The sequence below is a fragment of the Borostomias antarcticus genome, assembly GCF_949987555.1.
Source record: "Borostomias antarcticus genome assembly, chromosome: 24".
NCBI classification, from domain to species: domain Eukaryota; kingdom Metazoa; phylum Chordata; class Actinopteri; order Stomiiformes; family Stomiidae; genus Borostomias; species Borostomias antarcticus.
This window is the reverse complement of record NC_140257.1, coordinates 8,882,426-8,895,629: the sequence shown is the minus strand read 5'-3', so window position 1 is coordinate 8,895,629 and position 13,204 is coordinate 8,882,426. Positions and strand designations below refer to the sequence as shown.

Below are 13,204 nucleotides of genomic sequence, written 5' to 3'. Positions count from 1 at the left end.
AAAATACAACAGCAGTTATTTCACGTTATTTATTGATCATGACTCCATTTACCTTTCAGAAAAGCAATTATTTCACCAGAATTCATAATTTGTTCTCGGCCTTCGAAAGGGAGGAGCCATTGACGTGGCCCAGTCCTTCTGCTGACTGAGGTTTATCTGGCACTGTGATGAGATTGAACAGCCAGGGGTACGGCAGCCCAGTCACTTTGACAGTGCAGTCACAGCAAAACAGTATCCCCCTAGAAGAGTGATTCTACTACCATCATATCCACTGGCAACACCAAGGTAGTAACGAGACAACAGACAGGTCTGAGTGGGACTGGTCGTTTTTTATTGTATCAAACAGATGCACATCTACTTTCCTTTCTTGGCCTTGATCTTCCTCAGGTAGAACTCCAGCTCCTTGCCCTCCAGGACGTAGCCGTCTGCCCTGCCACACTGGCCAGGCCTGGAGGCAATGCAGGCTGCAGGTGGGGACGGGAGAGGGGGACACACAATTACTAGAGAGATTTGAACTAGTGCACAGAACTGTTAGTTACAAAAGTCACTTCAGAAATAAATAAATGGCTCATCGCTGTGCATTCAGTAGCAGAACTGGATAAGATTTCATCATGAATAACTGGACTGCAAACAGGTGGAGGCTCATGAAACCCACGTGAACATTCAGGATATTACTAAGCTGGAACAAAAACCAGCCGCACATGGGTCCATAAACAAGGGAGTGAAAACACCACTAGATCCACAAACGGGCTGGACTTACCAAGAAGTTTGCCCTGCTGAAACTGCTCCTCCAGGAGCGTGCTGATCTTGCAGGTCTTCTTGCGCTCGTCAAACTTCTTCTGGATCTTCTTCGACCTCTTCTTGTTCAAAACCTCCTCCTCTTCAGGAGTCTATCAAAACAAGAGTAGAGCATCATTTCAGTACATCTGTAACGCAAGAAACTAGCCCTTATCCATTACAGTGAAGCAGACTAGTCGCAGGATTGCATAAATCTAATCTTAACTGGCCCTCCCTTTCCAACAACATTGGTCTTCCTCAGAGTCACGAATATCGTCACTTTCATTCAGTAGCAGAACTGGACAAAGATATCTTCATAGAAAGACCAAGATTTTTTGGGGAACTTGTATGGACAATGCTAGCATGATTTTCAACATTGTAATTGTAATGTTTGTCAATGGTTGAAAATGAAATGTTAATTTGACAAATTATAGTAGAAATGCAATCCAAAGCATATTTAAAGATTGTGATCGTGTGGGTATTACTTGCTAATGCTAATTCGATAGAGTGTAGGGATAAACGTATTCATACCAGCTTAGCACCCTTCTTGCGTCCAAGAGGCGTGGCATAGTGAGCCTCATACCACTGCCTGTAGGGCAGACTGTCGACCAGGACGATGCAGTTCTTCACCAGGGTCTTGGTTCTCACCAGCTCATTGTTGGAGGCGTTGTACACAACATCAATGATCCTGGTCTTGCGAGTGCAGCCTGCAACAATGAGAAGCATTGATCAGGATTGCAAAATGTACTTGTACTCACGTCTGGTCATCAAGACAACACAGCTCTCCCAACCACCAAAAATAAGAACGAGGAGGAAATCGGGCTGCATCTTTCTCAGAGTCACAATAACATCACTTGCATTCAGTAGCAGAACTGGACAAAGTTATCTTCATAGAAAGACCATTTCCCCGCAACCGAACGGCATAACACTGCAGTCCAGAGGGGACACTTACACTCTGAGCCCCATGAGAAGTTGCCAACATCCAGCCTGAGAGCACGGTACTTCTTGTTGCCACCACGGACCCTCACTGTATGGATACGGCGAGGTCCAATCTAAAGGTAAAGAAAAATGACTTAGCAGACTTCACCTGAGATATCTAGCAATATTCATTTCAGACCATCTTAAAAGTTATTGTAATATATACAGTAGTGTGTCAGAGTAACTATGACAAGTCCTAACATTGGTAGGTCCACAGATTTGAACCAAAACGGCCAAAAAAGACATACCTAAGGTCACGTTTTCATCACCCACACCACACAACTGATCCTTGAACAAGAAAGCGTTTCTCTCTCGTGTGCATAGTGTTTACCTTGGTGTTTGCAGGAGGACGACCCAGCTCATACTTCCTCTTCTTGTGGTAGGGCTTGCGCTTGCCGCCGGTCTTGCGGCGCTTGTGCCAGTTGTCCCTCGAGATACCTGGGGGCAAAGAACCGTGTTAGGAGGTGAGATTACAGCTCAACCATGCAATACTGCCATTGAATTGTCATGCGCTTGAGTTGTCAGTTCTCCAAGGTGATTATCCGCATACTGTAGTCAGATTCCTAAATGTCATCATTTCAACTCAAGCATTTGCATTAGAGCCCTGCACATGGCTAGCTCACCCCAGCATGTTAGCTACCCGACCATAGGGTGCTAGCTAGCAAAGCTAACGACGAAACCTAACTCCAGTCCATCAAATATAGCTAGGTAGCTAAACCTAACTGCATTTGTTACGAAAGCATTCGAGACCATGACTAACGTGATCGCTTGCTATCGAAAACCAAAGTCTGATACAAAGTCTAACAACGGCCTAGCTTGCTCGACTGCAGCATCACTTACTAGCACCCAGTTAGCTACATAGGATACGCGACACTAGAGCTAACGTAGGCACGAATGAAAGCCAAAACAAAGCTTATTTCAAGCAAACCGCAGTGCTGAAAATGAAGATGTTGACCACAAACGACCAGTTCACTACGCCGTAGGTACACTATCAACACCAAAATACATGAATGCGAAATACTACGAAAAATGCCAAGTAGCCTACCCCACGCGAGAAGCCATCTTGAACCGTGTCAGCCATCACATCACAATTATTTCATGAAAATAAAATAACCTACGGATGTATCGACAATTTCACCACTAAACTACTTGTATAAAATATGTCTTTAACATGCCAAAACATCCCAAGTGTATTCTTAAAGCAAACCATCTGATGGACACGGATTCACTCTACGACCCCATCGCGAAAGCACCTACCCATTCTCAGGCGCCGGGTAGAAAGAGGAACCGCAAGGGCTCATGGGGAAGGATGAAGCTTGGATAATTCGCGAGAATGTACGAGATTTGGGTCTGTTGAATGAACCTAAAATAGTGACTACTGCCATCTATTTGCGAGGAAGGGTAAAAATCAAGCAACCAAAATGTGCAAACCCTCAGCAGTCGGCCTTACTAATAAGTTTGAATTCATAAATGCCATTGTGCTGACATTTCGAGGATTGGATGTACAGTTTTAGAATAGTATTTTATGTGGTGTGGTTGGTTATCTTTAACTTTCAAAAAGATAAAGCAATTAAATACTGTGCAAAACTTCAACTTCTGCTTTCTGAGGAACTCAATTCCATGGTAAATGATAAATGGACTGCACTTAAATTGCACTTTTATCTCAAGTGCTTTACAATGGCCTCTCATTCACCCATACATTCCCACACCAATGGCGGCAGCTGCCATGCAAGGTCCTAGCCTGCTCATTGGGAGCAATTTGGGGTTCAGTGTCTTGCCAAAGGACACTTCAACATGTATACAGGAGGATCTGGGATTCGAACCATTGACCCTACGGCCACTGGACGACCCGCTCTACCTCCTGAACCACAGCCTCCCCGACATTATGTGATATCCCAACCCCCATCTACTGCAGTCTTTTTACCAGACCAAGATGCTGAGTGTAAAACCTAGCTTCAGAAAGTAAAAATACTAACCATGTATTTGCCCCACCCATGGACTAAACCAGCTGATTTCACTAATTAGTACCCCTGCCTGGCTCGAATTCTACTAATTACAGTCAGGTGGTTTAGTGCATAGGTGGAGCAAACATATGGTTAGTATTTTTACTTTATGGAGCCAGGTTTTACACATCTTTCATCTAGCCTAGTTCCGTCTTCCACCAGGACCAGAATTTCCCTGAATGACTAATATAAATTATAAAAGACGAAGCAAAATTCATGTTTTCATATTTTCGCATAGTTGTTTATTATGTACAGCTGTGATTGATTGGCAATTGTGTAGATACGGCAATGCACTTGGCAATACCTCCCACTAGATGATGATGATGCAGTAAGGGGTCATTCCTATGTCGCCAAGATCCTATGTTCCCCCAGCTACAGCATATAATGGGAAAAGAGGTTCCTATGTTCCCAGGGTCCTATGTTCCCAGGGTCCTATGTTCCCAGGGTCCTATGTTCCCAGGGTCCTATGTTTCCCAGCTCTATAATGCACATAATGGGAACCGTAAAAATATGTCCCCCAGCTCTGTATTCACTTTAAGGTAGGGTAGGCGATTTTGTAGAAACCAGGAAGAGTAAGCTAGATTTTAATGAATGCAATCGACAAAATCCCTGCCCCTCCCTCCAAAGCCACTCCTCCGAACTGGAAGAAAATAAATGACACTTGCTAGTCAGGTAGGTAGGTTGACAGGCAGGTAGGCCATCTAATCACTTTACCTCAACGTATTACAGTCCTGCGACATCCACAGATTATGAATTTTTATTTTAGTGTCAGAACATTTTATTTATTAATTGCTACCCGGATGCCAAGAGAATTGCAAAAAATATAACAAAATGTGCTTCTGAGACAATTCGCCTACCCCACCTTTAATATGACATGATGTGCTATTGTGGGAACTCAAAGGGGTTAGGGTTAGAAAATCACAATGTTAAACAAAGGCCCCTGGGAAAATGAGTCCCTGACAGCAAAAACCTTTTGAAAATTTACTTAATGTGTGTCAACAGAATATTGAACTGGGGAACATAGAACCCGGGAACACAGGACCCTGGGAACATAGGACCCGCTCCCATTCTGTAATATGGTGTAAAGTTCCTATAGAGCTGCAGAGGAGCATCACTCCTCCCATGGGCTCATGTCTGTGTCAATGGCAACGCAGTTGTAGGCAGCATAGCGCAGCTTCTCCTCACACACCTTTGCACTACAGTGAACAGAGACAGAAACAGATCACACAGAGAGTGAACAGAGACAGAAACAGATCACACAGAGAGTGAACAGAGACAGAAACAGATCACACAGAGAGTGAACAGAGACACAAACAGATCACACAGAGTTAGGGAAACGGAGGACATAAAATGTAGAATTAATTAGCCTAAGTTTTTTTTAATCCAATGCTATGACTTCTACATGAAAAAAAAAAAGGAGTACTGACCTAGGATAGTTCGGCAAGTATAGGGTACTGGAACATGTGGATGATTGTGGTAATGCATCTGTGGTTTCAGAGCTAGAAGAACAGGAGAATTGAACATGTTTTACAAATATACCAATATTACTTGTTCCTGAGACTCCACAAGAGCATTATCTTATGTAGAACGAATCTGAATTTGGAACTGTGCCATTTACCTACCCTTGTTTGTCAGGAAAGATGTAGATAGGGGCAGGAAGGCGGCTTCTCCCCGTCACAAACCTCAAAAACCTGCTTCGGTCCTCTGAACAGAGAAACACCAAGAAATATAAGCAATCAAGAAGAGAAACCTGCTCTCAACCCAACAGTACCTGAATCATCAGTCAGGGAAAGAGAATTTAACTGACCGTTGGTGAAGTTCATCAGAGCTTCCCACAAGTACTGCACCCTCACATCAGTCTGCTCCAAGTCCTCATAACGCGCTGAGGAGGGCAGAGAGGAAGCATTGCACATTATCATCCTTATCCAAATAATATGCAGATGCATATTAAGCTTTAGAGTTAATAACGTGCACCGTCTTTCAAGGCCTCTGGTTATCCAGTGTTACAGAGGATCTATAGGGTCTCATGACTGGAGACTGGTCTATAGGGTGTCATGACTGGAGACTGGTCTATAGGGACTCATGACTAGAGACTGGTCTATAGGGACTCATGACTGGAGACTGGTCTATAGGGACTCATGACTGGAGACTGGTCTATAGGGTCTCATGACTGGAGACTGGTCTATAGGGACTCATGACTGGAGACTGGTCTATAGGGTCTCATGACTGGAGACTGGTCTATAGGGTGTCATGACTGGAGACTGGTCTATAGGGACTAATGACTGGAGACTGGTCTATAGGGTCTCATGACTGGAGACTGGTCTATAGGGACTCATGACTAGAGACTGGTCTATAGGGTCTCATGACTGGAGACTGGTCTATAGGGACTCATGACTGGAGACTGGTCTATAGGGTCTCATGACTGGAGACTGGTCTATAGGGTCTCATGACTGGAGACTGGTCTATAGGGAGTCATGACTGGGACTCACTGAGGCGTTTGAGGGCCTCCACGGTGATCTCAGGGTCTCCACACACTTTCTTCTCCACCTCCTGCCAGGTGAGCAGGTCCAGGACGGCCTGGGGCACCACCTTTATCAGCCCCGCCTGCATCGCTGAAATCTGTAACGCACGCACGCACACACACACGCACACACACGTTATATCACTCAATGATCTCTCCGCACAAAACAGACACACCAGCTCTCCCCCCTCAAACATCCATACCCTCCTACCTACAGTAGCTGTCATCTGTATTCCACACACACACACACACACACACACACACACGCACGCACACACACACGCACGCACGCACGCACGCGCACGCACACGCACTCACGCACGCACACACTGGCACGCACACGCACACACACGCACACACACGCACACACATGTTATATCACTCAATGATCTCTCCACACAAACTCAAACATCCACACCCTCCTCCCTACAGTAGCTGTCATCTGTATTTCAAATAAAACACAAACACACACACACACACACACACACAAAACAAACACACCTGCTGCTTGCTCTCCTCCAGACGGGCTTTCTGCACCAGACGGACGAACTCCCGGCGGTCCTCGTAGCGGACGACCACGTTGCTGCCCCCGGGGATGAGGTCCAGCAGCTGGCCGTCGCTCAGCAGAGTGGTGTACACCAGCTCCTGGCCAAACTTGAACTCAAACATCTCCTGGTCCATGTTCTCCATGGCCTCCAGCAGCTTCACCTGTTAACACGCAGAGCCCATCGACACACACCACATCACCCTCAGTCCGAGCGCTCCTGGAGATCAGCCTGTGTCTAAGCACTGCGTATCGCAATGTTACAATTACAATAACACGTTGTCAGTTGATATGAGAACAACTGAAGATCTGCTCTCGGCTGAGCTACAAAAGAATGAGGAGATGATAGTGATTTATGACCCGATAGTTCCGGTGCTGCTCACCAGTACGGAGTCTACAGCGGGGAAGTCTTTGCCCCAGCTGACTGCCTCTCCAGTGAGCTGCTTCCACACCAGGCCGGGCAGGGCCAGAACCTGCACAGCACAGACTGGGTTTAGGGATCATTACTGCACATGAATAGACCTCAATGTTCGATACATAGAGCGAAGGTGATGTCACTAACCAGGAAGTCTTTCCCTCGGAGAGCAGCTCCCATGAGCTGGCCAATCCAGTCGAACCTTTGGAACTCTTTACAGGACGGGTTGGGCACGTAGTAGTCTCTGGCCTCTCCAGTGCCCTGGAAAAGAACAGGTTCTGACTGAGCTAGCTGATCATTCACAAGGCTGCACAGGACAGCAGAGGTGAAGTCCAAGGAGGGCGAGAGGTGCGAGGGCAGCAGGGAGCCCTAGGGGGCGTGTCGGGGCAGGAGAGGGGCATAAGGAACGCGGTGGTACCTGGTTGGACGTGCGGGTGAAGAAAGGCAGGGGCATGGGACACTCTGCCGAACTGGGGCAAAGCTCCTCAGACATGTCCGCCAGGCTGTCCCGAAATCCACCCCCTACAGGAAGAAGACCAAATTCAGGGCATCTCCACGTCTTCACGTACTCCACGCTGGCGCATCACTAGCACGTGAAAGCCTTGTAAGACGGACGGATTGGCGTGGCGGATCGACGCTTTTGAGTGGTTGTTGTGTCCCTTTAAATGTGTTTTATACTGTAGATTACCTTGGTCAATGATTCCCTCTGCAATGAATTTGCACTCCCACCACTGGTCGTATCGCGCAGGCCATCTGATTAATGAAGAGAGACAAATACCTGTTGATACAAACGTTGTGCGAACCTTGTGACGGTGACTCCTGTGTGAGTAAGTAACGACAATGCAATGATCCGTCTAGAGAGACGTTACCTGTAGTCCAACGTCTTCTCAAATTTATCTGACGGCTTCAGACCCTCATACACCTATACGACAAAGAAAATACTGTAACAACTATACATTTCAATCCCCTATATGCACACTATTGAAGTTGTTGATCTGATCACCAACCTAGAGAGCAGATTCAGTATGTGTGGTACTAAATGGTAAATGATAAAAGGACTGCACTTATATAGTGCTTTTATATCATTCACTTTGACACACACATTCACGCACCAATGGCGGCAGCTGCCATGCAAGATGCCGGCCTGCTCATTGGAAGCAATTAGGGGTTCAGTGTCTTTCCCGACGACACTTTGACATGTGGAGAGGAGGAGTCGGGATTCAAACCGCCGACCCTTCGATCATTAAACGACCCGCTGTACCTCCTGAGCCACGGCCGCCCCCCCCCCCCCTCAGACCTAACCCAGGTAAAAGCAGAGTTCACCTGTGTAAAGACTGCGTTCTTGCAGGTGTGGTCTAGAGAAGGGTTGTCTCGATGCTCCATGGCCAGCCGGCGGTTGATGTAGAGTCGGGGCATGAAGTTGGGCTTACTGGTCTCCGAGTCCTTCAGGCACTGGGTGATGAGGGCCGAGCGCCTCTTGGACAGCAGCAGGAATTGCTTTATACTCTGGGTGGCAGCAGAGAGCACAACGGGGATTTTGGTGAGAGAGCAAGACAGTTGATATCCAATCGCGGCCATAGCAACAACAGAAAGGAGAAGCAGCTCATCATACTGGTGCTGGATTGTTTGGCAGTTGGTGCAGAACTGCTGACTCACTTTAATCTGATTGAAGGTGCCCAGGCTGTAGTCCCAGGCTGGCACCAGGTGGGGCAGTAGGCTGTCCAGTAGAGAGATGAACCTGCACATCCAGAAAGAGACAGCAGATGTATGAATGGGTTAAGATGGACAGAGAGAGACAGCAGACATATGAATGGGTTAAGAGGGACAGAGAGAGACAGCAGATATATGAATGGGTTAAGAGGGACATACAGACACAGCAGATATATGAATGGGTTAAGAGGGACATACAGACACAGCAGATATATGAATGGGTTAAGAGGGACAGAGAGAGACAGCAGACATATGAATGGGTTAAGAGGGACAGAAAGAGACAGCAGATATATGAATGGGTTAAGAGGGACAGAGAGAGACAGCAGACATATGAATGGGTTAAGAGGGACAGAGAGAGACAGCAGATATATGAATGGGTTAAGAGGGACAGAGAGAGACAGCAGACATATGAATGGGTTAAGAGGGACAGTCAGTCTAAATAAGTGATATGGGGGGAAAAACTAGGTTATACATTACATAGTGTATATTCATTAGTTGTTTTCTTAATGATTGTTTCAGCACATTGAGGTTGTCTCAGTGATAAGTGCTTTATAAATAAAATGATTATGTTTTATTATTACATGAGAAACTTTATTTATTGATATTGATATTTAGCAGTTGGACACATTAGGAGTGTTATCTCCATACCTCTGGATGACCAGAGCCCTGCGGTAGAGGACTTGGGGCGGAGTGCCCTCCAGCCGGGGGTAGCGAACCAGGTTGGGGGACTGGAACACATCAGCGTTGAGGCCCAGGTCTCTCTCACAGGAAGATTTGATCTTCAGACCTCGGATCCGCACATCAATCCCCTCGTCTAGGAAGGGTAAACAGAGGGTCGAAGTTTGCTTTTTCATTACTTCAGAGTCCAAGACTGTTGATTTCTTTCTGAGTCACGGACTCTGAGGTCATACGGTTATGTTTCCAAAGTCCAGATCGATAGCTGGGGTCCGGTGTGACAAGTAACAGACTAGCAGTCACCACCGAGACGCTCCCCGTTAAGATAACAGGGCAGTTTCAGGAGATCATTCTATAATGTCGGCTCCGTGGCCATAATCAGGAGAAACTATTGGATTAGATTACCTCGACACTCCTCGATCCGGACCTCAATGACAGGCAGGTGGGATGTCATGTCTTCCAGGACACACACTTCTCCAATTAGATTGCTGGGGAAGAGGTTAAACAAATATATTACACGGGGTACTAGTGTTGTTCAAGTCAGTTTTATTCCCGAACCACTCGAATACACACTTTGTGTATTTATGGCCCGTGATAAGAAAACACATTTTTTCCTTTCTCTCTAATCCTCTGAGTGACCTACTCGTCTATAGTGACGTCGCTCAGCTTCCTCAGGTTGTCCCCTTCTCCCCCGAACACGGTGACCCTCTTGGGCATGTAGTTGTCATCTGTGGAATCCACCGTCAGAATCAGCTTACTGTGGGGCGCGATAAAACACAGAATAGAAATCAAAGTTATAAACCCATCACACGTTTCGAATTAGGCTACATCACGGCCTGCCAGCTGCCTTCAATGTAGGACCGCCCATCTATGCGTCACATCCTGGACATTTCTAAACTCTATGCGCTGTTTAGTTATGAGAGATGTAGCCCAGTGAGAGGAACAGCACAAGGCAGAAGAACGCAGTCTCGGAGCCAAATCCACCATGAATGAGATTCTATTTTAAATCCTCCACGGCATTGGGGATGTTTGATCGGCAACAAAAGACGGTCTAGCCACTTCCTTGTTTTTTCAACCATCGCGCGCCCGTAGGGAAGAAGCTGGAACTGGTTAAGTGGATTGGGTGAAAGATGATTGGTGGAGACGGTAAGGTGAGCGATGTTTTGGAGCCAACTACGTCGGGTAGGGCAGTGACTGGGACGGAATGGTCACCGGACGTTCCCCGGCCCTTACTTGACCACTGTGCCTCTCTTCATGTGCAGGCGGATCCAGTGTTGACCCTGCATGCCGTCACTCTCCCAGTACGTCTCCGTGTCTCCGTCGGTCAGACAGCCTGCACCACCGCTGGGGTCCTCCTGGGGCACGCACGCACGCACACGCACGCATACACACACACACATCAGGTCAGATATGCGTGACAAAAACCGCCGTACATGTGTGGGTGCGGGTACAGTCCACACACACACAGACACAGACACAGACACAGACACACACACACACACACACACACACACACACACACACACACACCCACACACACACACACACACACACACACACACACACACACACACCCACACACACACACACACACACACACACACACACACACCCACACACACACACACACACACACACACACACACACACCCACACACACACACACACACACACACACACACACACACACCCACACACACACACACACACACACACACACACACACGTGTGCAAATGATCACTACATAGGGAGCACTCACAGAACAAGAGGACACGTCAATGCTGGTGACGCACTGCTTCACACTCCCCAGGTTCTCGTCTTCCTTTCCTATGTGATCGTAGAAGTAGTGCACCAGGTCCTCGTCACATTCGAACGTCCAGGTTGGAGGCACATATCTGACAGAGCGGAACAGGTTATGACTTACAGCATGTGGACAATCTGCTATGGTAAGTATTACCTTGCAGCCCGCGTTTGAGAGGAATTTCTCGCAAAAAGAACGGAAAAAAAAAGCAGGCGGGACAGATGTACACATGGAAGAGATGTTAAGTGACAGTTGGGTTTACTGCCTCTGCTAAGAACAGCCCCTCTCACCTCAGCTTCTGCACTGCAGCTTCATCGCAATCTGCAATCTTGGGTTTGGAGCCAATGTGCAGCGAGCACTCCACATCCACCACCTGCTCCCACCTAAAGGCAGGGAGGGAGGAAGGCAAAGAAACACTCTTTAGCAAAACCGTCTTGTTACCGTTTCAAAGACACCTCACTGGGGATGCCACAGCTTTGAAAGGTACATTTGTTAGCGTAACAGAGTTGAATTAGTACACTGCTCAGTATAAATACCGCCAACACACGCCATCGAGTCGCCAGCTTTTCGGTGGCATAGCTGGCTAAAGCGGTGTTTACGAGAGGCGGTCACGTATGCTGGTAAGTCCGAGGACCCGGGTTCGAACCCAGTGCGGGCAAAGCGACACGGTGACACCTATTACAATAGCATGCACGCATACATACAAACACACACACACACCTGTCGCAAGGTTTGTGATCGTAGCCAAAGAGCTGCTGGTGTCTGCTGACGGTGTCGGGGGATTCTACGGGCACCAGTCTGTCTCCTCCCTCGGTGTGTTTACACACCAGGATCCAGCCCTCGTCCAGCTCCTGACCCGTACGGTGCTCCTCCAGCTGGTCCTGAGCGAGGAAACACGAGACAGTCAACGCAATAATATGACGCTGGAGAAACGGGAGTGTGCAGACCACTGGCTGATCTTACCTTATTTATTTTGACCCAGAGGCCTTGACTGTTGCAATATTCTTCCCCCGTAGTCCGAATACATGTCCCTTTCTTTGGTTCGATGTTATACTTGCATAGCTTCTTACTATGGGGAGCTTGGTGAGGGCTTTCCCAAACAGAGACTAGGGTTTTTCCAGAGGAGATGCCAGTAGAGGCGCTAGACAAGGCAGTCGTATTAGAGGATGAATCTTTGCAGATTTTATAGCAAACCTCCTTTGGGACATAGCATAAACATTCTGGCACGGCTTCGCTCTTCCTAAAGCATTCGATGCACTTGTTTAGGAAGCGAATCCTTCCTAGCAGAACGTGGGGGTTGTCGCCCGGGGACATCTCGTGCTGTTCTACAGCTGGCAGCCAGGGGGACACGGTGACTGACAGTCGGCGACCTATTACTCTGTGTGTGTGTGTGTGTGTGTGTGTGTGTGTGTGTGTGTGTGTGTGTGTGTGTGTGTGTGTCAACACAGTGTTGATGGGACACCACCTGACATTAGCAGATTGCAGTTTGGTTCTCGATTTGTTTTCCTGTTCTGTCGCTGCAATGCTCCTATAAACGAGACAACACAAAGCAAAGCCACAACTTCAGACAAAGCAGAACATTCTACCGATGTCTCCGCTTCAGCTGGAAAGAGAAAGCTAGCTAAACTATCACCTGGCTAGCTAGCCAGGCATGGAAAAGACCAACTTGGCTGCCATGGCATGCATGTTGAACTTAGCTAGCTACCCTTTATTTTTTCTGTCTTCACACTGCCTACGGTGTCTGCTTCAGTCTCAGTCCTGGCTTCAAGCCTAGCTAGG

The 13,204-nt window shown here is 47.4% G+C and overlaps 2 protein-coding genes across 2 annotated transcripts; both read right to left on the bottom strand.

Moving 5' to 3' along the window:
• Nucleotides 1-310: 310 nt before the first annotated feature.
• On the bottom strand, nucleotides 311-3,037 carry LOC311325293 (small ribosomal subunit protein eS8). The gene is made up of 6 exons (XM_084457958.1): nucleotides 3,013-3,037; nucleotides 2,087-2,193; nucleotides 1,730-1,829; nucleotides 1,309-1,484; nucleotides 761-890; nucleotides 311-464 (listed from the first exon to the last, which is right to left on the bottom strand). The coding sequence occupies exons 1-6, from the start codon at nucleotides 3,014-3,016 to the stop codon at nucleotides 355-357; spliced, it is 627 nt and encodes a 208-aa protein (XP_084314084.1). The 5' UTR covers nucleotides 3,017-3,037; the 3' UTR covers nucleotides 311-354.
• A 1,041-nt stretch (nucleotides 3,038-4,078) lies between these two features.
• On the bottom strand, nucleotides 4,079-12,739 carry hectd3 (HECT domain containing 3; the record flags this gene model as incomplete). The annotated part of the gene is made up of 21 exons (XM_084457947.1): nucleotides 4,079-4,954; nucleotides 5,186-5,257; nucleotides 5,381-5,462; nucleotides 5,566-5,640; nucleotides 6,248-6,377; nucleotides 6,781-6,987; nucleotides 7,207-7,296; nucleotides 7,386-7,499; nucleotides 7,657-7,760; nucleotides 7,927-7,991; nucleotides 8,108-8,160; nucleotides 8,562-8,744; nucleotides 8,895-8,976; nucleotides 9,597-9,762; nucleotides 10,029-10,111; nucleotides 10,267-10,380; nucleotides 10,857-10,978; nucleotides 11,384-11,519; nucleotides 11,716-11,808; nucleotides 12,146-12,306; nucleotides 12,389-12,739. The coding sequence occupies 21 exons, from the start codon at nucleotides 12,737-12,739 to the stop codon at nucleotides 4,870-4,872; spliced, it is 2,568 nt and encodes an 855-aa protein (XP_084314073.1). The 3' UTR covers nucleotides 4,079-4,869.
• Between the last annotated feature and the right edge of the window lie 465 nt (nucleotides 12,740-13,204).

Excerpts from the sequence above, each read along its gene's own strand:
- LOC311325293 (XM_084457958.1), bottom strand. Across the intron at positions 1,830-2,086 it reads GTCCTCCTGCAAACACCAAG|ATTGGACCTCGCCGTATCCA; the intron begins GTAAACACTATG and ends CTTTACCTTTAG. Across the intron at positions 1,485-1,729 it reads CTTCTCATGGGGCTCAGAGT|GCTGCACTCGCAAGACCAGG; the intron begins GTAAGTGTCCCC and ends TCATTGTTGCAG.